This window comes from Lissotriton vulgaris, chromosome 4_1 (assembly GCF_964263255.1).
Source record: "Lissotriton vulgaris chromosome 4_1, aLisVul1.2, whole genome shotgun sequence".
NCBI classification, from domain to species: Eukaryota; Metazoa; Chordata; class Amphibia; order Caudata; family Salamandridae; genus Lissotriton; species Lissotriton vulgaris.
Window position 1 is genome coordinate 381,402,479 of NC_141691.1, and position 22,203 is coordinate 381,424,681.

A 22,203-nucleotide genomic window follows, 5' to 3' on the forward strand; every position below is an offset into this window, starting at 1 on the left:
GTTACCGGTACATTTTTTAACTCTAGATTTGTCGAGTTTGCCTGAATGGTATAGGTATCACCGTATCGTCACATTACCTCGACGCTATGTTAAATCCCTGGCCTTTCAGTGTACACTTTTCATTGAAGTCGAGATTGTTGCTTTGATTCCTACCTGATCACCGTTAGGATATCCCGGTATGTAATAAGTTAATTGATTACTCTTTGTATCCCCTGCACGGATAGACATTCCCTTGCTGAGTCCTCCTATGTGCTTTACCTTTTGTACGTGAATATCCACTCTCTACCCAGCATATGATTTGGACCCGTTCATATGAAATGGACACCCGTATTCTGATTTTATCCTGATTTTTTTAGTTTGAGATATTTAAGAACTGGGAATATCTCTGATTATTGATGCCTCTTTTTTCTAGCTCTTTTGTATTGCATGTTGTATAGTGTTTTAAAATGCAAGTATTTGGGGTGATCCAGCGGGCCTAAAGAAATTCTGTCTCAAAAGCATTAACCTACACCACGATACTCCCCATTATTCATAAAATCATCACAAGGCCCATAAATGTCTGAGACAAAAATTGGCCAACTGAATCATGTGACCTAATTAATCAGCACTATTCACAAGACTATTTATATTTGTATACAACTGCAGTTTATCATTATCATTTTTTATAAAAATGTACATTTAATTAAGTCACCTAGGCAATGGATTAACTAATGGTAACTAGACTTAAAACAAACAAGACCAGCTTGTCATTTCAAAATCTATTTTATTAACTTTATTATCAATTTAAGAGCATTTTCAAATATTACATCTTTTATTAGCATTTAATAAGCATCATTTTATTAAGTAAAGGCACATTAGACTGTCAGTTCAAATCAAATCAGCATGAAAAGTATTAAAGCCAAAGAAATCTCATTCCCTAAACCCTTTTTCCCTGTCTAAACTTAATAGGAACCTAAAATAAAAGCATAAGTTCATTCTCCCTTACGTGAGTCAAAAGTCCGTCAGCATCTCACGCTCTCAGGATTCAGAAACGAGCCAGCAAAGCTCCTCCCAAGGGGCCAAGTTTTATACCTTTTCTCTATCTAAAACTAGCTAAAAGAATACTTTTAAAGAGTCATCCTGCGATCCAATTGGCTGACAGCCGTCAGTCCACATGAAGTCATTGCCTCTACATTCCAAAACCATGCTCTTCTATAATGTCTTTGTTCATTGTCTGCGAGTGACATTAGCTTCCGAGGTCTTTGCAACAATTTATTGAATAACAGTTCGTTGCTTCCTCAGCTTTTGCTTTTCTGCCATATCCTGTCCTTGGAAAATAATACAACACGGAGCACATCCTGCACAGTTCCTCGTATTTGTTTACTGATGATTGTGAACGACAACCTTTTTTATTCTTTGCTGTGCTCAGCTCATCATGACAGGACTCCAAAACATCCATCTTAAAACTAGGCCTCAGGCCTCTTTTTCGTAGCACTTGTATGCAAGGAAACACAAAACATTAATTAATTTGAGTAATGAAAGTCATTCTGTTACCCACCCCCTTCACTAATGTTAACCCATTGGTTTATGTTACCTAGCTTTAAGCACGGAGAAAGCAGCAAACAAAGAGACTTTTCACACGAGCCTCAGGATTCTCCACAAGCTTTTGCCACATAAAAGACACGACATAGACGAAAGCACATTTAAAAATAAGCACATGCCATTATTTAAACAGCTGTAATTAATGTTGACAAAACAGAAAGACACAGTTAATTTATTATTTTTGAACGAACTGGCAAATGCAACAAGAGCCTATAATGTTAATTCCCTCGTGTTCATGTAAATGCACATTATTCTAGGTTGAATTAATATAAATCATGCAAAGCTCATTAATATTATTATTTTATTATGGAAGTTTAACTCAGCGAGTAAAAACAAAATTGATTTTAAAAACTCGCTTCATCAACTCCCTCATCTGGTGATTTCAAAATCACCAAACAATACCCAAAAATGTTACCAAAATTTTAACTTTTTGTAGAAGTCACATTTTGAACACTCTCTGTGTTAGTAATTCTAAACCCCTGTCTCGGCAGTTTGTCTGGAGCTCTCATATTGAGCTCTACGAAACTCTTCCATTTCTATCTCCTTCTCCTGAGCCTTTCTGAGTTTGTAGATCCTTCTCTTTTCCCTCACATGCTTCTTTCTCTTGTGAATCATGCAACCCATTTTTAACAAAAGTGTCACTATAACAATGATTATTACAGGATAAAGTACTTTGCCAATGATTGAACTGCCAATTTCTACAAACCACTTCCCAATTGCCTCAAACCTTTTGCTAAGACGTTCTGAAAAATTGCCGCTTTCCATGGGTTCTATTTCTAAGTGAAATTCAGTGATATTTTTGATAAGCATCTCTATATTCTGGCTCTTATCTGGGATATAAAGATGGTTCTGCATAACCATACTTCTGGTGGCAACAAGTTCGGTGTTAACTAATTGGAAACCACTTGCAGTATCTGTGGACAATCTGTCAACAATTGTGGAGACCTTTCTGATTTTAATTGCATTCAGGGTTATTCCCACCATAGGAATTATTGAACCAAATATGTCACCCATGATCTCAGAGAAACTTTCTCTCTTGTATCTGTTCAGGTGTTTGCCAATTTCAAATGAACCTTCTCCATTTCTGTCACATGAAAATTTTTGGGAAAAAGGAAACCAAGGTAACATGTCCCATACCAATGGTTCGGGAGATTAAAGTAAGCTTTGTTCCCCCTATGATGCGATAAGTATCCTCACACTGGCTGGCACCGACAAAATAATTGTCGTATAAAGTGTTATCTCTTCTAATACAGAATTTCCCACTAACAGGATCATCTATGTGAATAGCAGCATAACTATTTCCACCATTGAGCTTCTCATCCTCGAGCTGCCAGAATTTGGATCTAGTCTGTTTCAGCATCTCATTTCTCTTATAAATCGCCCTTCTCTCCTCAACCAACTTGAGAAAAGATCTTTCTTCATCTCTCATTTTGCAAGTTAAATTGTTCTTGTAAGCGTATTCATAGGTAAGTTCATTAGTCACCAAAAAGAATTCCCTCATCTGCTTAGCAGGTCTGACTTTGTTTAAGCTATTTACAACCTTCAGGTTAGCAAAAATGTCATCGTAGTCTGAGTAATAGTACAATCAGACGACCTGTTTGATAGAACAAGCTAGCTATAACACTGCATGTAATGCCATAAGTAAGGGGAAGCATATTATATTTGACCCCTTCTGAAACTGAAGCAGGAAGCTTCACACAAACATAACAATCCTTCACATCCATGACCGTTACATATTCTGACACGGGTCTTGAAAAAGAATTAGTAGAAAAATCACCAACAGCTCTATCTTGGTGGATCTCTGGTTTGTGCTCAATAACTCTATTAATTTTGCCTGCAACATCATGAACAGCTTGTTTAGATTCAGCTTTGCTTGTCATGTTAGCTTCATAGTCCTCCTTGTCTATGCCAAAAGGAAAGATGACTGCCAATATTAACCAAATCAAAATGATTAGAATCACACAAATAGAAGACATTTTACAACATCTTCTTAAAATAGCACACCTTGAATTGTCTGTATTAGGCATATTTTTTTTACAAAGTTTTACTTATAACAAAAATTTAAAAATAGTACTAGTACTATATACACACCTCCCCTTTTAATTTTTTTTTAGTAACCCTCTAACAGCTTTTCTTCGACCTTGCGTCTTACATCAGTGTTTTTCCAGCTAACACAATTTCTTCGACCTTGTGTCACCTAACACAATTTCTTCAGCCTTATGCCAAAAATAAACCTCAACTTAAAGAAAATTACTCTTAATCAATGTCACTGGTTTCTTCCAAATCTTCCTGACTACTGCTACTGATTTCCAGTACTGGTGTGATAATAATATAGGTCCATTCAGGGGACTTGTACTTTTGATTTGGCCTTAATGGTCTTTTGCTCCTACTGCTAATCACTTCAATTTTCTTTCCTGCTCGACCTTTCTTATCAGAATCACCCTTTTGACTTGATATTTCGTTAATCTGCTCCTTAGATTTGTTCACAAATTTGAACTTTAGATTTTCTCTTGGCCAATTATCTCCTTTTCTTAAAAATGTCTTCTTAGGCTCAGTTTTTCGTTACATTCAACTTTCCAAGCCCTTTTTCTGAATTTTCTTATTCCAGACTCTTCATCACTCTCGTCCGAATCTGTCTCAGAGACTTCAATTCTAAATCTAGGAACTTCTTTACTCGGCAGCTTCACTCCGTTAGGAACATCATCCTTGTAGCTGGTACTCGGTAATTCGTCTTCTTCTTCTGGAATTACTTCTAACTTCCCAGTTTCCAAATTCTTGTTCCTTCTTTCAGAGCTTTCAATCTGCTTTTCAATACTCTCCTGATCTTGAACCTATTTTGACTCAGATTCTTTTTCTGTTTCTTTTTCTAGAACATTTTCATCATTTTCTGAATCTAGAATCACAATCTCTAGATCTTTTTAATTCAATGCCTGATCCGCATCAGAATCTTCCAGATTTCGACCTTCTTGTCGATCTTCAGAATCTGGATTCTCAGGTTCTTCTTCAGAGTCTGAATCAGTTGTTGTGTCGTCACTATCTTCATCAGGATTATCAGGAGGTGGTACACGAATGGTATGACTTGCATACACCCACCTTTTCAAACCTTTGCATTTAACTGCATTTGTTGTGACTAATATCACCTGTCTTGCTTTTTGCCACCTGGGTACTAAGCAGTTTCTTCTCCAGTGAACTTTTGTTCTGACCCTGTCTCCTGGTAACAGATCATGAGCTTGCTCCTTTTCTTTTGAAATCACATCTCTTCCCACCTGATGGAATACAGAAGTTACCACATCAGACAGATTTTTACAATAGTCCATAATTGCACTTTCATTAATGCTCAAAACTTTCCCGACTGGAATAAATGCTTGTCTCATTACTCTTCCCATGAGAATATCATGAGGGCTTAGACCTGTCTTTTTATCTGGTGTGCTTCTCAAAGACATTAAGACAAGTGAAAGTACACCTGTCCACTTCATTCCTGTAGCTAGGCACATCTTTCCAATTCTATTTTTAATTGTTCCATTAATTTGCTCAACAACTCCTGATGCTTCTGGTCTGTATGCACAGTGTAGCGTTTGCTTTATGTTGAAGGCTTCACAAATCAATTTTAGCAATCTGTTTTCAAAGTGTGTGCCACGATCACTTTCAACAGTGACTGGAAATCCATACCTTGGTATGATCTCCCTCAAAAGCAATTTTGCCACAGTAATTGAATCATTGTGACGAGTTGGGAACGCTTCCACCCATCTTGAAAACAGACAGACAATCACAAGGACATATCTCAGTTTATTATGAGGTGGCATGTCAATGAAATCCATTTGCAACCTGGTAAAAGGACCACCCTCCCGTCCTATGGTTCCCATGCTTACAACTGTTTTTCTGTGTGGATTGATTTGGTGGCAGATCAAACATCTCTGGGAAAGTGATTCTGCAATAATCCTAAATTTTGGATTATACCAAATCTGCCTGAACATCCTAATCATAGAATCTCTTCCTAAATATCCTGGACCATGGTACATCCGTGCCATTTCAGCAATCATGCAATTTGGCATTACAGGTCTGCCATCTTTGTAAACCCAAATCTCATCTTCCTCCCTCTGTCTGCAACCTTCTTTCAGCCATGTGTTTTTCTCCTCATCTTGTAGATCTTTTACTCCCTGCCATGTTTCAACTACAGATATTAGCATGAGAGAGATCAGAATATGATTCTTGTCTTTTTCCCGATTAATTGAAAAATTGTTTTTTGCACAGTAACGTGCAGTTTCATCTGCAAAAGAATTACCTTTAGTAATATAGTCTTCACCTTTTTCATGAGCTCCGCATTTTACAACAGCAATTTTCTCAGGTAATTGAATGCCATCAATCAATGTTTTGATCAATTTTGCATTCCTGATCGGTGTTCCCGCAGAAGTTAAATAACCTCTCTGAGACCAGAGCTGGCCATAGTCATGGACTACGCCATATCCATACTGACTATCAGTCACTATCCTTTTTTTCCCTTTGCTCTTTCACATGCACAAATTAAGGCAATTAATTCTGCCACTTGAGCTGAATGAATTCCTTCAAGAGTTGAACCTTCAACTACTTTTGCAACTGTGCAAACTGAATATATATGCTGCTCTCAGAATGCCCTCATCTGTTCTTAGACAGAAGCCATCAACAAAGTAAACAATGTCTGACTCTGGTTAAGGCACATCTTTTATGTCCTTTCTAGGTTTGGTACAGTATTCCAAAACATCCAAGCACTCATGATCAACATCAGTTTCATTTTTGATTTCAGTAATAACACCATCAGGTAATAGTGTAGAAGGGTTAAGATTGACACACCTTGCAATTGGTACATTATCTGATCCCGGAATAACTTTTTCATATTTGGTCAACCTGTTACTCGATAAGTGTTGTGTTTGGCTTCTGGTAAGGAGAGTTTCAACTGAATGAGGTACATACACTTTTACAGGAAACCCCATTATGATCCCTTCACTTTGCTCAAGGCTTACACTTGTTGCAGCCACTGCTTTTAAGCAACCTGGCAATGCTTTTGCAACAGGGTCAAGAACAGCTAAAAAGTAAGCTATTGGCTTTCTCATTTTTCCATGTCACTGAATCAGAACTGACAATGCACAACCCTCCCTTTCACTGCAGTACAGCTCCAATTCCTTGTCATAGTCTGGCATCCCCAATGCTGGAGCTTCACACAGACTTTTCTTTAGCTTTTCAAAAGCCTCCAACTCAGTTTTTGTCAACACAATCAGGTCTTTTATGTCTGCTTTTGTCAGTCTTTGTAGTGGTTTCGCAATTACTGAAAATCCACTAATCCATTGACGACAATAACCTACCATTCCTAGAAACATTCTGACCTGTCTCTGTGTTGTTGGAGGTTGTATTGCTCGAATAATTTTTATTCTCTCAATTGTCACTAGTCTGATTCCCTTTGCAATTCTGTGACCAAGGTATTTTACCTCTTGTTTGCAAAACTGTAATTTTGCAGGTGACACTTTATGCCCTTCATTGGCCAATCGATTTAAAAGTGTAATGGTGTCTGTTACAAATTTTTCTCGTGTTTTTGCATCCACTAGGAGATCGTCAATATACTGGACCAATGTTGATTTCCCAGGCAAATCTAGATCTTCCAAAGATTTCTTTAACAATTGATTAAAGATAGATGGACTCTCAGTATACCCTTGAGGGATACGACACCATGCTAAGATACGATCTTAGAATCTGAACGCAAAAATTTGTTGGCTCTCTGGATGCAGTGGAACTGTAAAGAAGGCATTACACAGGTCTATGACCGTGTACCATTCTGCATCATGCGGAATCTGATATAGAATTACCGCTGGGTTTGGTACAACTGGGCAACAAGGAACAACAATTTGATTAACCTTTCTCAGGTCCTGAACTATTCTGTAAGTTCCGTTTGGCTTTTTGATTCCCATAATCGGTGAATTACATGGGCTGCTCTCAATTTCTTTCAAAACACCTTGTTTTATGAATGTCTCAATCACAGGAATGACACCCTCAATAGTCTCAGCTTTCATTTTGTACTGTGGAATGTTTGGAACATCTATTCCTTGCTTTACAGTAATTTGTACTAGGTCCACATGTTTCATTAAACCCATTTCATCTCCTGTTAAATCCCAAATTTTTGGATTAACTGCCTCTTTCAGTTCTTCAGGCAAATTGTTTTTTTATCAAAAGCAGGAAACAATTTATTTTCTTCCTCAACCATTAACATTGTTAATTTGTACAGACCATCTTCTTCTAAGGTTTGGAGCTCAATACCATCCGGTGAGCAATATATTTTGCAGTTCATCTTACACAATATGTCCCTCCCTAACAAGTTAACAGGACTGCTGTTACAGACAACAAATCTGTGTTTGTCTTTGTAATTTCCAATTTCTATTTTGACTGGATCTGTCAAGTCTGTTTTAATTTGCTGATTTGCTAAACCTACTACTTGGATGGACTCACCAGAGAGAGGAAGGTTTTTAATTTCCACTGATCTAACAGTAGAACGGGTTGCACCAGTGTCCACAAGAAAAGGGATTTCTACATCATTCACTTTACCATTTACAAATGGACCTGACTGATCTACCTCAAGAGTGGCTCCAAGCACACACTCTTCTTCCTCTCTCAGGCACTGTCATGAGTAATATTCTGAGTCACTGCTTTCATTTTCTTTTAACCACAATTGTTGAGAAACATTCAACACATTCATTCTTTGCGATCTATTTACCTGCTCAGCTCCGCAGAATCCCGTCTCAGGACTGAACCTTTGTGCATTCATACAATTTGGAAGTGGTGGCTGTGGAATTTGGCTCTGCTGATTCAATTGGCTCTGCTGATTCACTAACTGTCGCTGTAGCTGTTGCTGCTGACGTATTTCATTTAACTGTCGCTGTAGCTGTTGCTGCTGATTTATCTCATTCTGCATCTGTGGATTTAATGACAAATGTTTAAAATTTCTGGGCGGATTCTTACACTCTTGCTTCCAGTGTCCAATCTCACCACAATTAAAACATGGGAGCTTCTGTTTAAGCTCTTCATTATTTACATTAAAATTTGGTTTGTTAACAAAGTTCCCCTTAAATTTGCCTTGATTCTGCTGAACATTTTTATTTTCTAAGGTTGCTATTTGCTGTTCAGCCACCTTCACTTGTGCCCACATTGCCTTTTCCTTAAGCTTTTTCTGCTTTGCATCTATCTCGTCACTGCAGTATTTTGCTTTTCTCAGGATGTCGTCAACTGTAAGTGATTGCCAGCCGACAATCCCATTTCTAATCATCTCACCAATTTCAGGTCTCAAGCCATAAACAAATCTGTAAATGAAATGACTCATATCCATTTCACTTAATTTTTCGTAACCACTGTATTGTTTAAATACCAGCAGTAATCTTTCATAAAATTAATGTACTGACTCTTTTGGTTCCTGATTTGTTCTGTCAATTTTAACCCAATCCACTTCTTTTGGAGGAATCTTGTTTTTCAGCCACACAATTACTTTGTCATAGAAATCCATTACATCAGCTAAAGGAGCACCTGTTATTTTATTTCAAGCTGGTTCTTCTCTGGGCCAACCTACAGAAATTTTACATTCTGTCCAGCGATCTGATGGGACAACAATGTCAAAGAATCCATTAAAATCAATCCACAGAACTTTTGAAACCTTTATAAATCTGTCTACCTGACGATACCATTCTACTGGCTTTTCTCTCAGCCGAGGAAAATCATTTGTAAAGAGCAAAATGTCCTGCCTTGTCCAAGGAACATGAACATAACCCCCGCCAGCTATTTCTCTCATAGGAAACTCATTTACAACTTCTCCTCTTTCTCTTTTTTCCTCTTCTCTTTTCTTTGTCCATTTCACTCACCATTTACTTAATTCACCTAATCTTTTTAGGAACACAATTAATTCTTTTACATGGGTTATCCTGGCTGTGGTATTCAGGTTTTCAATGTTTTTCTCAGAGAAATCCACTCTGTAATGTTTTTGCAATTGTTTCTGTCTACTCAAATCTATGTCTAATTCAGCAGCCACTTCTTCAAATTGATCAATTTTTTTTTTTCGTTTTCCATTGTATGCTCTTACAGATAAATAACAATTCATCATCCTGATATTGCTTCAAACAGTCAGTTCCAATTGTGCCAGTTATTAATTCTTCTAAATCTGCTTTCAATTTTGCAACATCAAGTTGTTTAGATTCAGGAACTTGTGGAATTAATGGGGTCTGTGTCAAATCTGTTTTATTCATGCTCTTTTCTGAAGATCCAGAATCGAATCCTGCAACTGATGGTATCTGACCATTTGACAAACTTTGATTAAAAGTTAAATTTGGCATTGTTTTTTCTCGATGGATTTCTGATAATTCTGAATAAAAATTTTCTGCCACTTTCTGAATTTCCGCATTTAATGGAACAGTCAGAGCTGAATGTCTATTTTCTCCTTTCTCAAAAACTGGTACAACAGGACCAATTGTTACCGGTACTGTTACTGCTTCCATCCCTTTTGTTAATTGCTGTATTAATTCCCCTTTTGCTCTTAAATATTCTGAAATATTTGGTATATGTTCAGGTACTTCTGCTCTCTTTTCATTTCTCGGAATTCATTTCTCTGCTCTGGAATTTCTGGATAATTTCTGTTTTCTCTTGGAGTATTAGATTTACTTCTTGACCTTACTCTCTCAGGTAATCTTAAACATCTGGGTGAATTTTCATCAGCTTCTCTAGGAGGTGCACTAGGAGAGGTTCCTGAAGAAACTCTTGGGGTAGACTGTGAACAACTTGGCTGATAAGGTCTTGGATTAATAAAAATTTCTTCTAAAACTGCATCATCTAATTCTTCATCAAGATGACCTTTCTTTCGGGTATTCTTTTGACCTGAAGTTTCAACAACCATCTCCCTAACTTGGTACAAACCATCATACATGTCTGCTTTTTTCCAACGACGCACTCTATCTTGATGAGTTTCCCTGTTTATATCTAATTTTGGGCCTCTTGATATTCCCCTATTTTCTCGTTCGAGTTCCATCATTTCAATCTCCCATTCAACTAAAGCCTCAAATTGAGTAGGTCTAGGCTTTTGCATAAGAGCCATCATTTTTTCTCTCAGGTTTTTCAAAACTTTAACATGAAATGATCCATCTTTTGGCCACGCTAATACACCACCATCTTTGGTATATTGCATCCAATTTTCAAACCAAAAGACAGTATGATAACCATATTCACCTTCCATGTATGCTGCGGGTGTTTTGTACTTATGAAGTAATTTTCCACCACGCATTTCAATTTTCTTATCGGGGTTGAATAAATTTTTAAATTTCTGAAACCATGAAGGCTTCTTTTCCTCCTTACCGTACCAATAACTCATGATTTAAAACTATTCTGTTTAATTTGAAAAAGATCGTAAGTATTTCCTTGTTGTTCCGCTACTCTAGCCAATCTGTGCGGGAAACTCATCAACAAGCCAATCAGGTTAAGCCACGTCACTACCTTGCTCAACTAATAAAAATACTGTTTTCAGAAAGGACCAATCACCTAAGAGCTCGTTTTGGTCACGTGAACCAATCAGTGCACTTGCTGTGATTTTTGTCAACCAATCGCAGCACGAACCCTGTGACGTATACTGCCGCTGCAGCTTCGCTGTCTCGGGTCCACAAACTCACCCCTCCTTTACAAAATATTTTCACAGCACCATTTTAAAACAATTCTTTTCAATAAAATTCAGTTAGTAACTACAGAAAAACAAACCATTTGTCTGTTTCGCTAAACAAAGTGATAGTTTTTATCAATCATTCGAGTACACAGTCTTGTAAAATAGACAACGCTATTTTCATAAAATCATTTTACGCATTCAAACGGAAAAACCCTGACCATGTATACATGAAATCTTTGGCAGGACTTTAACCAACTAATAGAAATCCTCAATCGCCAGTAAGAATAGAGGACGCTTCCTTACCCTTCACTCAAGCTTGGAAAAATCCTATTACTCTTTTCACAGCGAGTTTTAAAACGAGCTCCTAGTCCCTATACTCAAAGCTACGATTTCATAGGCAATCCTCACTATACATACAACCTGTCATACCTAAAATCCCTAAACTTGTGCTGTACGTCCACAACACTACTGATATGTCAATACCACTAATTTGAAACAGAACAAATGAACTGTGTAACTTCACCTGTCACACTACTCTGCCGGCAACTTAACCAGGAATTTTCACACTGCTGGAAAAAAACCTTTCGACTACATATAACAACTAAACAAACTTAACATGCGTTAAACATGTATCCTATGTAATTACCATGTAACATGTCAGTTACCATAATAACCGAACTCTGCTACCAGAGAATTGATCCAGCGGGCCTAAAGAAATTCTGTCTCAAAAGCATTAACCTACACCACGATACTCACCATTATTCATAACATCATAACAAGGCCCATAAATGTCTGAGACAAGAATTGGCCATCTGAATCATGTGACCTAATTAATCAGAACTATTCACAAGACTATTTATATTTATATACAACTGCAGTTTATCATTGTCATTTTTTATAAAAATGTACATTTAATTAAGTCACCTAGGGAATGGATTAACTAATGGTAACTAGACTTAAAACAAACAAGACCAGCTTGTCACTTCAAAATCTATTTTATTAACTTTATTATCAAGTAGAGAGCATTTTCAAATATTAAATCTTTTATTAGCATTTAATAAGCACCATTTTGTTAAGTAAAGGCACATTAGACTGTCAGTTCAAATCAAATCAGCATGAAAAGTATTAAAGCCAAAGAAATCTCTTTCCTTAAACCCTTTTTCCCTGTCTAAATTTAATAGGAACCTAAAATAAAAGCATAAGTTCATTCTCTCTTACGTGAGTCAAAAGTCCGTCAGCATCTCACGCTCTCAGGATTCAGAAATGAGCCAGCAAAGCTCCTCCCAAGGGGCCAAGTGTTATACCTTTTCGCTATCTAAAACTAGCTAAAAGAATACTTTTAAAGAGTCATCCTGCGATCCAATTGGCTGACAGCCGTCAGTCCACATGAAGTCATTGCCTCTACATTCCAAAACCGTGTTCTTCTATAATGTCTTTGTTCATTGTCTGCGAGTGACATCAGCTTCCGAGGTCTTTGCAACAATTTATTGAATAACAGTTCGTTGCTTCCTCAGCTTTGGCTTTTCTGCCATATCCTGTCCTTGGAAAATAATACAACACAGAGCACATCCTGCACAGTTCCTCGTATTTTTTTACTGATGATTGTGAACAACAAACTTTTTTATTCTTTGCTGTGCTCAGCTCATCATGACAGGACTCCAAAACATCCATCTTAAAACTAGGCCCCAGGCCTCTTTTTCGTAGCACTAGTATGCAAGGAAACACAAAACATTAATTAATTTGAGTAATGAAAGTCATTCTGTTATCCACCCCCTTCACTAATGTTAACCCATTAGTTTATGTTACCTAGCTTTAAGCACGGAGAAAGCAGCAAACATAGAGACTTTTCACACAAGCCTCAGGATTCTCCACAAGCTTTTGCCACATAAAAGACACAACATAGACGAAAGCACATTTAAAAATAAGCACATGCTATTATTTAAACAGCAGCAATTAATGTTGACAAAACAGAAAGACAGAGTTAATTTATTATTTTTGAACGAACTGGCAAATGCAACAAGAGCATATAATGTTAATTCCCTCGTGTTCATGTAAATGCACATTATTCTAGGTTGCATTAATACAAATCATGCAAAACTCATTAATATTATTATTTTATTATGGAAGTTTAACTCAGCGAGTGAAAACAAAATTAATTTTAAAAACTCGCTTCATCAGGGGCACATTGAAGGTCTGTTTCCTCTTTTCTACACACGTTTGATGCTTTCGCTCTTGCCTTTCTCCCTCATAAAGCGCCTAAGTTCAACTTGGTTCATGTTAAACTGATCTTAGGTATTTCTGTTATTTTGTCTGAAGCTTACTGCTTTATGGCCGCGTTAGATTGTAGGACCATGTGTTCTAGTAATATATCAGGCTAGAATGTGAATAGTTTTAACAAACATTTGAAGATGTTGACTGATTATGTGTTTTTTCTAATAAACTATTCCAGATTTGTGCTGCTGTCCCCTCCCTACTGTGCCCTGATGAAGGTGCGTCCCACGTCTAGGCCGCAATCTCAGAGTGTTCTTTCTTGTCTCTACCCTGCTTGAGACCACATGGGACTCTAGTCATTGCATCATCAGTCGGCAACTTGAGTGTGTTTTGAGAGGAATGAATGAATTGTCTCTATGTATGAGTGCTCTAGTATGATTGTTATCTTGTGTGAAGGGATGAGTGGGACTTTGTTTTAGTTTTGTGATTATTTATTATGTATGTTGAATAATTTTCTCACTAAGATGCCTGAATTGAAAACTTGAAAATAATAAAAATGAAATCTTTTTCTATCATTGCTGTGGCCGTTTGATGTTAATTGTTTGTACCAGTTTGCTTCAGATTTATTTTGAAAAATTCGGGGACTCTAATAGAGCCCATATAATCAGATCTAGGCAGTAGCTTTGTTTCCTTATTCTGCTACATATTCCCCTGTGCTCCTGCCTAGTATCAGTCTTCAGGGGTCCCCTTTGTTAAGTGGTCAGTCACCCTTTCCTAGCCACGGTACGTGGACCTTAATTTGGCCAGGGGTCACCGCGTTCTCTCCCATCAGTTACTCAGGTCCCTATCAGTTGTTGGTACTCGGCACTCTGCCACATGAAGTGCCACGATATGTTCATTGGGGCCACCCCCCTGTGGCATCGGACATGGTTGACTGAAACTGCAAGGCTTAATGAATTTTATTTTTGGGACCGAATAGGCATCTCCACATTGGGAGTTGCTGGAGGGACAGTCACATACGGTCCTTCCAAGAGTTGGCAGATGACTTCAGCCTTCATCCCTGCCAGTTTTACCGCTACCTACAGCTGCGGCATGCCTTAGAACACTGTAAATACAGTGTTCAATACTTCCTGAATTCACCCTACTCAATTGCACGTTAGTGACTGATGTGCTGGGCAGGGGTGGTGTATCTTGACTGTACAGTCCCTTGGTCACAAATGAACCTGACCCCTTACGTGCACCGAGGTCCAGGTGGGAGAAGGATGTGGGAGCCTGAGACTAATGACTGGACGAGGATGTTAGCAATGTCAATCAATGCATCTCCGCTTGGTCCAATTCAAATACTTTCATAGGATTTATTACTCTCCTGAAGCCTTTGGCGTATAGGCCAAGCCTGCGACCCAGTATGTCTGTGCTGTGCACCCACCCCAGGTGAAAATTGCAAAAAACACAGTTGATGGACAGAATGTAGAACAATGTCATACATTCACCCCAGTACAAGGATCTGGGCCTAAATCCATCGTTTTCTTGCACTCCACACCACCCTGGGTTAGACACTGGCTATATGCAAATCAGCTCTGACCCTGTGCCTCATGGGAACAGTCCAGTCCGAACTACCAAGCCATGTCTTTCCCAGACCGGAATCAAGCATCCAAGGACCGGTTTCTGGCTATCAGCCTTCATCAGCCTGGATAGCTTGACTCCAGTGGTGTGGAGAGCATGGGACTCACGTCTGAGTATACCCAGCACACTCGGGGTGAAAATTGCAAAAAACACAGTTGATGGACAGAATGTAGAACAATGTCAAACATTCACCCCAGTACAAGGATCTGGGCCTAAAACCATCGTTTTTTTGCACTCCACACCACCCTGGGTTAGACACTGGCTATATGCAAATCAGCTCTGACCCTGTGCCTCATGGGAACAGTCCAGTCCGAACTACCAAGCCATGTCTTTCCCAGACCGGAATCAAACATCCAAGGACCGGTTTCTGGCTATCAGCCTTCATCAGCCTGGATAGCTTGACTCCAGTGGTGTGGAGAGCATGGGACCCACGTCTGAGTATACCCAGCACACTCGGGGTGAAAATTGCAAAAAACACAGTTGATGGACAGAATGTAGAAGAATGTCATATATTCACCCCAGTACAAGGATCTGGGCCTAAATCCATCATTTTTTTGCACTCCACACCACCCTGGGTTAGACACTGGCTATATGCGAATCAGCTCTGACCCTGTGCCTCATGGGAACAGTCCAGTCCGAACTACCAAGCCATGTCTTTCCCAGACCGGAATCAAGCATCCAAGGACCTGTTTCTGGCTATCAGCCTTCATCAGCCTGGATAGCTTGACTCCAGTGGTGTGGAGAGCATGGGACTCACGTCTGAGTATACCCAGTACACTCGGGGTGAAAATTGCAAAAAACACAGTTGATGGACAGAATGTAGAACAATGTCATACATTCACCCCAGTACAAGGATCTGGGCCTAAATCCATCGTTTTTTTGCACTCCACACCACCCTGGGTAAGACACTGGCTATATGCAAATCAGCTCTGACCCTGTGCCTCATGGGAACAGTCCAGTCCGAACTACCAAGCCATGTCTTTCCCAGACCGGAATCAAGCATCTAAAGACCGGTTTCTGGCTATCAGCCTTCATCAGCCTGGATAGCTTGACTCCAGTGGTGTGGAGAGCATGGGACTCACGTCTGAGTATACCCAGCACACTCGGGGTGAAAATTGCAAAAAACACAGTTGATGGACAGAATGTAGAACAATGTCATACATTCACCCCAGTACAAGGATCTGGGCCTAAATCCATCTTTTTTTCCACTCCACACCACCCTGGGTTAGACACTGGCTATATGCAAATCAGCTCTGACCCTGTGCCTCATGGGAACAGTCCAGTCCGAACTACCAAGCCATGTCTTTTCCAGACCGGAATCAAGCATCCAAGGACCGGTTTCTGGCTATCAGCCTTCATCAGCCTGGATAGCTTGACTCCAGTGGTGTGGAGAGCATGGGACTCACGTCTGAGTATACCCAGCACACTCGGGGTGAAAATTGCAAAAAACACAGTTGATGGACAGAATGTAGAACAATGTCATACATTCACCCCAGTACAAGGATCTGGGCCTAAATCCATCGTTTTTTTGCACTCCACACCACCCTGGGTTAGACACTGGCTATATGCAAATCAGCTCTGACCCTGTGCCTCATGGGAACAGTCCAGTCCGAACTACCAAGCCATGTCTTTCCCAGACCGGAATCAAGCATCCAAGGACCGGTTTCTGGCTATCAGCCTTCATCAGCCTGGATAGCTTGACTCCAGTGGTGTGGAGAGCATGGGACTCACGTCTGAGTATACCCAGCACACTCGGGGTGAAAATTGCAAAAAACACAGTTGATGGACAGAATGTAGAACAATGTCATACATTCACCCCAGTACAAGGATCTGGGCCTAAATCCATCGTTTTTTGCACTCCACACCACCCTGGGTTAGACACTGGCTATATGCAAATCAGCTCTGACCCTGTGCCTCATGGGAACAGTCCAGTCCGAACTACCAAGCCATGTCTTTCCCAGACTGGAATCAAGCATCCAAGGACCGGTTTCTGGCTATCAGCCTTCATCAGCCTGGATAGCTTGACTCCAGTGGTGTGGAGAGCATGGGACTCACGTCTGAGTATACCCAGCACACTCGGGGTGAAAATTGCAAAAAACACAGTTGATGGACAGAATGTAGAACAATGTCATACATTCACCCCAGTACAAGGATCTGGGCCTAAATCCATCGTTTTTTTGCACTCCACACCACCCTGGGTTAGACACTGGCTATATGCAAATCAGCTCTGACCCTGTGCCTCATGGGAACAGTCCAGTCCGAACTACCAAGCCATGTCTTTCCCAGACCGGAATCAGGCATCCAAGGACCGGTTTCTGGCTATCAGCCTTCATCAGCCTGGATAGCTTGACTCCAGTGGTGTGGAGAGCATGGGACTCACGTCTGAGTATTCCCAGCACACTCGGGGTGAAAATTGCAAAAAACACAGTTGATGGACAGAATATAGAACAATGTCATACATTCACCCCAGTACAAGGATCTGGGCCTAAATCCATCGTTTTTTTGCACTCCACACCACCCTGGGTTAGACACTGGCTATATGCAAATCAGCTCTGACCCTGTGCCTCATGGGAACAGTCCAGTTCGAACTACCAAACCATGCCTTTCCCAGACCGGAATCAAGCATCCGAGGACCGGTTTCTGGCTATCAGCCTTCATCAGCCTGGATAGCTTGACTCCAGTGGTGTGGAGAGCATGGGACTCACGTCTGAGTATACCCAGCACACTCGGGGTGAAAATTGCAAAAAACCCAGTTGATGGACAGAATGTAGAACAATGTCATACATTCACCCCAGTACAAGGATCTGGGCCTAAATCCATCGTGTTTTGCACTCCACACCACCCTGGGTTAGACACTGGCTATATGCAAATCAGCTCTGACCCTGTGCCTCATGGGAACAGTCCAGTCCGAACTACCAAGCCATGTCTTTCCCAGACTGGAATCAAGCATCCAAGGACCGGTTTCTGGCTATCAGCCTTCATCAGCCTGGATAGCTTGACTCCAGTGGTGTGGAGAGCATGGGACTCACGTCTGAGTATACCCAGCACACTCGGAATGAAAATTGCAAAAAACACAGTTGATGGACAGAATGTAGAACAATGTCATACATTCACCCCAGTACAAGGATCTGGGCCTAAATCCATCGTTTTTTTGCACTCCACACCACCCTGGGTTAGACACTGGCTATATGCAAATCAGCTCTGACCCTGTGCCTCATGGGAACAGTCCAGTCCGAACTACCAAGCCATGTCTTTCCCAGACCCGAATCAGGCATCCAAGGACCGGTTTCTGGCTATCAGCCTTCATCAGCCTGGATAGCTTGACTCCAGTGGTGTGGAGAGCATGGGACTCACGTCTGAGTATACCCAGCACACTCGGGGTGAAAATTGCAAAAAACCCAGTTGATGGACAGAATGTAGAACAATGTCATACATTCACCCCAGTACAAGGATCTGGGCCTAAATCCATCGTTTTTTGCACTCCACACCACCCTGGGTTAGACACTGGCTATATGCAAATCAGCTCTGACCCTGTGCCTCATGGGAACAGTCCAGTCCGAACTACCAAGCCATGTCTTTCCCAGACTGGAATCAAGCATCCAAGGACCGGTTTCTGGCTATCAGCCTTCATCAGCCTGGATAGCTTGACTCCAGTGGTGTGGAGAGCATGGGACTCACGTCTGAGTATACCCAGCACACTCGGGGTGAAAATTGCAAAAAACACAGTTGATGGACAGAATGTAGAACAATGTCATACATTCACCCCAGTACAAGATCTGGGCCTAAATCCATCGTTTTTTTGCACTCCACACCACCCTGGGTTAGACACTGGCTATATGCAAATCAGCTCTGACCCTGTGCCTCATGGGAACAGTCCAGTCCGAACTACCAAGCCATGTCTTTCCCAGACCGGAATCAGGCATCCAAGGACCGGTTTCTGGCTATCAGCCTTCATCAGCCTGGATAGCTTGACTCCAGTGGTGTGGAGAGCATGGGACTCACGTCTGAGTATACCCAGCACACTCGGGGTGAAAATTGCAAAAAACACAGTTGATGGACAGAATATAGAACAATGTCATACATTCACCCCAGTACAAGGATCTGGGCCTAAATCCATCGTTTTTTTGCACTCCACACCACCCTGGGTTAGACACTGGCTATATGCAAATCAGCTCTGACCCTGTGCCTCATGGGAACAGTCCAGTTCGAACTACCAAGCCATGCCTTTCCCAGACCGGAATCAAGCATCCAAGGACCGGTTTCTGGCTATCAGCCTTCATCAGCCTGGATAGCTTGACTCCAGTGGTGTGGAGAGCATGGGACTCACGTCTGAGTATACCCAGCACACTCGGGGTGAAAATTGCAAAAAACACAGTTGATGGACAGAATGTAGAACAATGTCATACATTCACCCCAGTACAAGGATCTGGGCCTAAATCCATCGTTTTTTTGCACTCCACACCACCCTGGGTTAGACACTGGCTATATGCAAATCAGCTCTGACCCTGTGCCTCATGGGAACAGTCCAGTCCGAACTACCAAGCCATGTCTTTCCCAGACTGGAATCAGGCATCCAAGGACCGGTTTCTGGCTATCAGCCTTCATCAGCCTGGATAGCTTGACTCCAGTGGTGTGGAGAGCATGGGACTCACGTCTGAGTATACCCAGCACACTTGGGGTGAAAATTGCAAAAAACACAGTTGATGGACAGAATGTAGAACAATGTCATACATTCACCCCAGTACAAGGATCTGGGCCTAAATCCATCGTTTTTTTGCACTCCACACCACCCTGGGTTAGACACTGGCTATATGCAAATCAGCTCTGACCCTGTGCCTCATGGGAACAGTCCAGTCCGAACTACCAAGCCATGTCTTTCCCAGACCGGAATCAGGCATCCAAGGACCGGTTTCTGGCTATCAGCCTTCATCAGCCTGGATAGCTTGACTCCAGTGGTGCACCCACCCCAGGCACTCTTTAACACACTAGCTGGACATGTCCAGGAGCTCAGGCCTACTGTCGGCAGTCACCAGGCCCATGTGATGGGTGGTGGGTATCCCTCTGGCCATGGACCCCAACATAAATTTAACAGAGATAATGGACTCTGTGGGATATTCCAGGACGGTCCACTCCCTTCTTGCGATGGCATATATGGTGGCCAAGAGAGAACTTGCTAGACATTGGAGAGACGAGCAGGCCCCATCAATACTAGAGTAGATTCGAGGAATGGATTCATGTGCTGCACTTGAAAAATTGGTATTCATGTAAGAGCATTCCAGAAAAATTCAACCGAATCTGGGGGGCGTGAATTGAGAAGCCTATCTGTGGAGACCAAAGCTATTCATAGTTGTAATATGTATTTCCACTTCAGCGGAGATGCCAGCTGTCATCTTCGATACTGTGAATGACAGCACAAGTTATCTGTATTGGTCGATATTTTCACTCTGGCCCTCGTGGCTTGAGCTTGATGTTTGTACTGATTGTGTTAGTATATCATAAATACAATAAAATTTGTCTTAAAAAAAGCAAAATGAAAAAAATTTGAGCAGTAGCATTCTGGGAAAATCCTGAGAGTTTTGGAAGTTGAGGATACCATACGTGAGCCAGACAAAAAGGAGTCACTAATCCAGGTTAGCTGCAGCAAATGAGTTCCACCCATTTAGTCCACCATGTTTTTGTTGCTTAGGACTACCCAGTTTTTAAGACATTTACTATAGGTGAGTCTCACTACCTGAATCTCACTCACGGTAAATTCACAGTAATTGGAGTGAGTGTTAAATGCCAGCGGCTTCCTTTTAACATAGGAACGCTGCTGCGCAGCTAGAGTAAGAAGCATTGTCCTGGTGTAGTGAAAGAGCCACTTTTGTAGTCTGGCACACTATGATGACCTCCAACTATCACCATTTTAATTGATTTTAGTGTGCTATTTTACCCTAGCCTTAATGTAGGATGGTCCTGCATTGGCCTGCTTCTCTCGTGTTCTGTAATCTTGCTGTCTTTTAGTGGGAGCTGTTACTGAGTGGAACAGTCTTGCCAAGAGCAGAGCGTGTGGGATGTGCATTTGAAGGTGTGCAGTTGTGTAGGAATGTGTCAGTGGTGAGAATTATGAGTTCTTACTATTGGCTTTGATCATTCTGTTTTCTGACTTTATCTTGCTTAATGGCAAGGCTTGCCTATTGGCTTTGGCATAATCTTATGCCACCTTGCATTAGTGGCCTATGCTTAAGCAACTCCATCTTCTGAGCCTTTGTAGGTGAGAAGTGATGTTTTGCTTTCACTTGTTTTCTGCACTCTCTGTGCTGGTAGAACCGGTTCTTATCAGAAGAATGTGCAGGCTCCTTCTCGAAGGCATAGCAGAGGCCTGATCAACCAATACTGTGTCCCCGGCACGGAGTGGTACGGAATCTGATGGGAAAAGGAGGCGTGGGTTGCTAGAAGCTTCGACCAATGTTTCCATTTATATTCAAAGGGGGAGCCTCCACTAGTCTGGTGGAAAGTGGAAGTGGAAGTTTGGGAGTTTGGATTCCGAGTAATGGCAGACGTGTCTATCTCGGATTGAACCCTGATTGCTGAGCTCTGAAGACTTCACCCGGACAGAAGTGGGCAGTGTATGCATCAGGTGATGTATTGAGTTTTGTGATTATTGCCATTGTGATGTGAGCCAGTGGCTGTGATCTTTTGAGGTGTTTTCTTTGTGGTGTGGGAGGTGCACATCCAGGGTGATCCTCTACTCTGTATATATATATCTTTCTGATCTCTTGCAGAACGTTCAATGTATCTTACCTTATATCAGTTATTGCTTGTTTATTGATCAGTATAATTATTGATTCATGCCATTTAGATTATAAATTTGCTCAATTACTGATTCATGGCTTTAGATTATAAGTTTGCTACATATATTTGAATATAATGCAGTTGGTATCTGAGACAGCATTTGTTTAGAGAGTATTATATAATAAACCCCAAGCCTTATTCTAAAAGTGATAGTCTTTGCATTTTGTTAAATAAAACTCCTTTTCAAAATGTGCTGATTGTTTTGTGTTGCAGCCTTGCTGTGCCAGGGGTGGTAAGACATGCCTAAAAGTGTAGATTATTCAAAGTTGTAATGATATATTTGCCTCCCAGGTGGGAGTGCA

General features: G+C 40.9%; 1 protein-coding gene across 1 annotated transcript; it reads right to left on the reverse strand.

The window, feature by feature from the left end:
* Nucleotides 1-752: 752 nt before the first annotated feature.
* Nucleotides 753-8,995, reverse strand: LOC147718776 (uncharacterized). The gene is made up of 2 exons (XM_086966779.1): nt 8,318-8,995; nt 753-1,473 (listed from the first exon to the last, which is right to left on the reverse strand). Exons 1-2 carry the CDS (start codon nt 8,924-8,926, stop codon nt 1,453-1,455), a joined length of 630 nt encoding a protein of 209 aa, XP_086822905.1. The 5' UTR covers nt 8,927-8,995; the 3' UTR covers nt 753-1,452.
* Between the last annotated feature and the right edge of the window lie 13,208 nt (nt 8,996-22,203).

Bases quoted from the DNA above. Each gene is read 5' to 3' on its own strand.
- LOC147718776 (XM_086966779.1), bottom strand. From the start codon at position 8,926: ATGGATATGAGTCATTTCATTTACAGATTTGTTTATGGCTTGAGACCT. The intron at 1,474-8,317 runs GTAAATAGATCG...CTTGCATACAAG, and splicing joins GATTCTGCGGAGCTGAGCAG to TGCTACGAAAAAGAGGCCTG.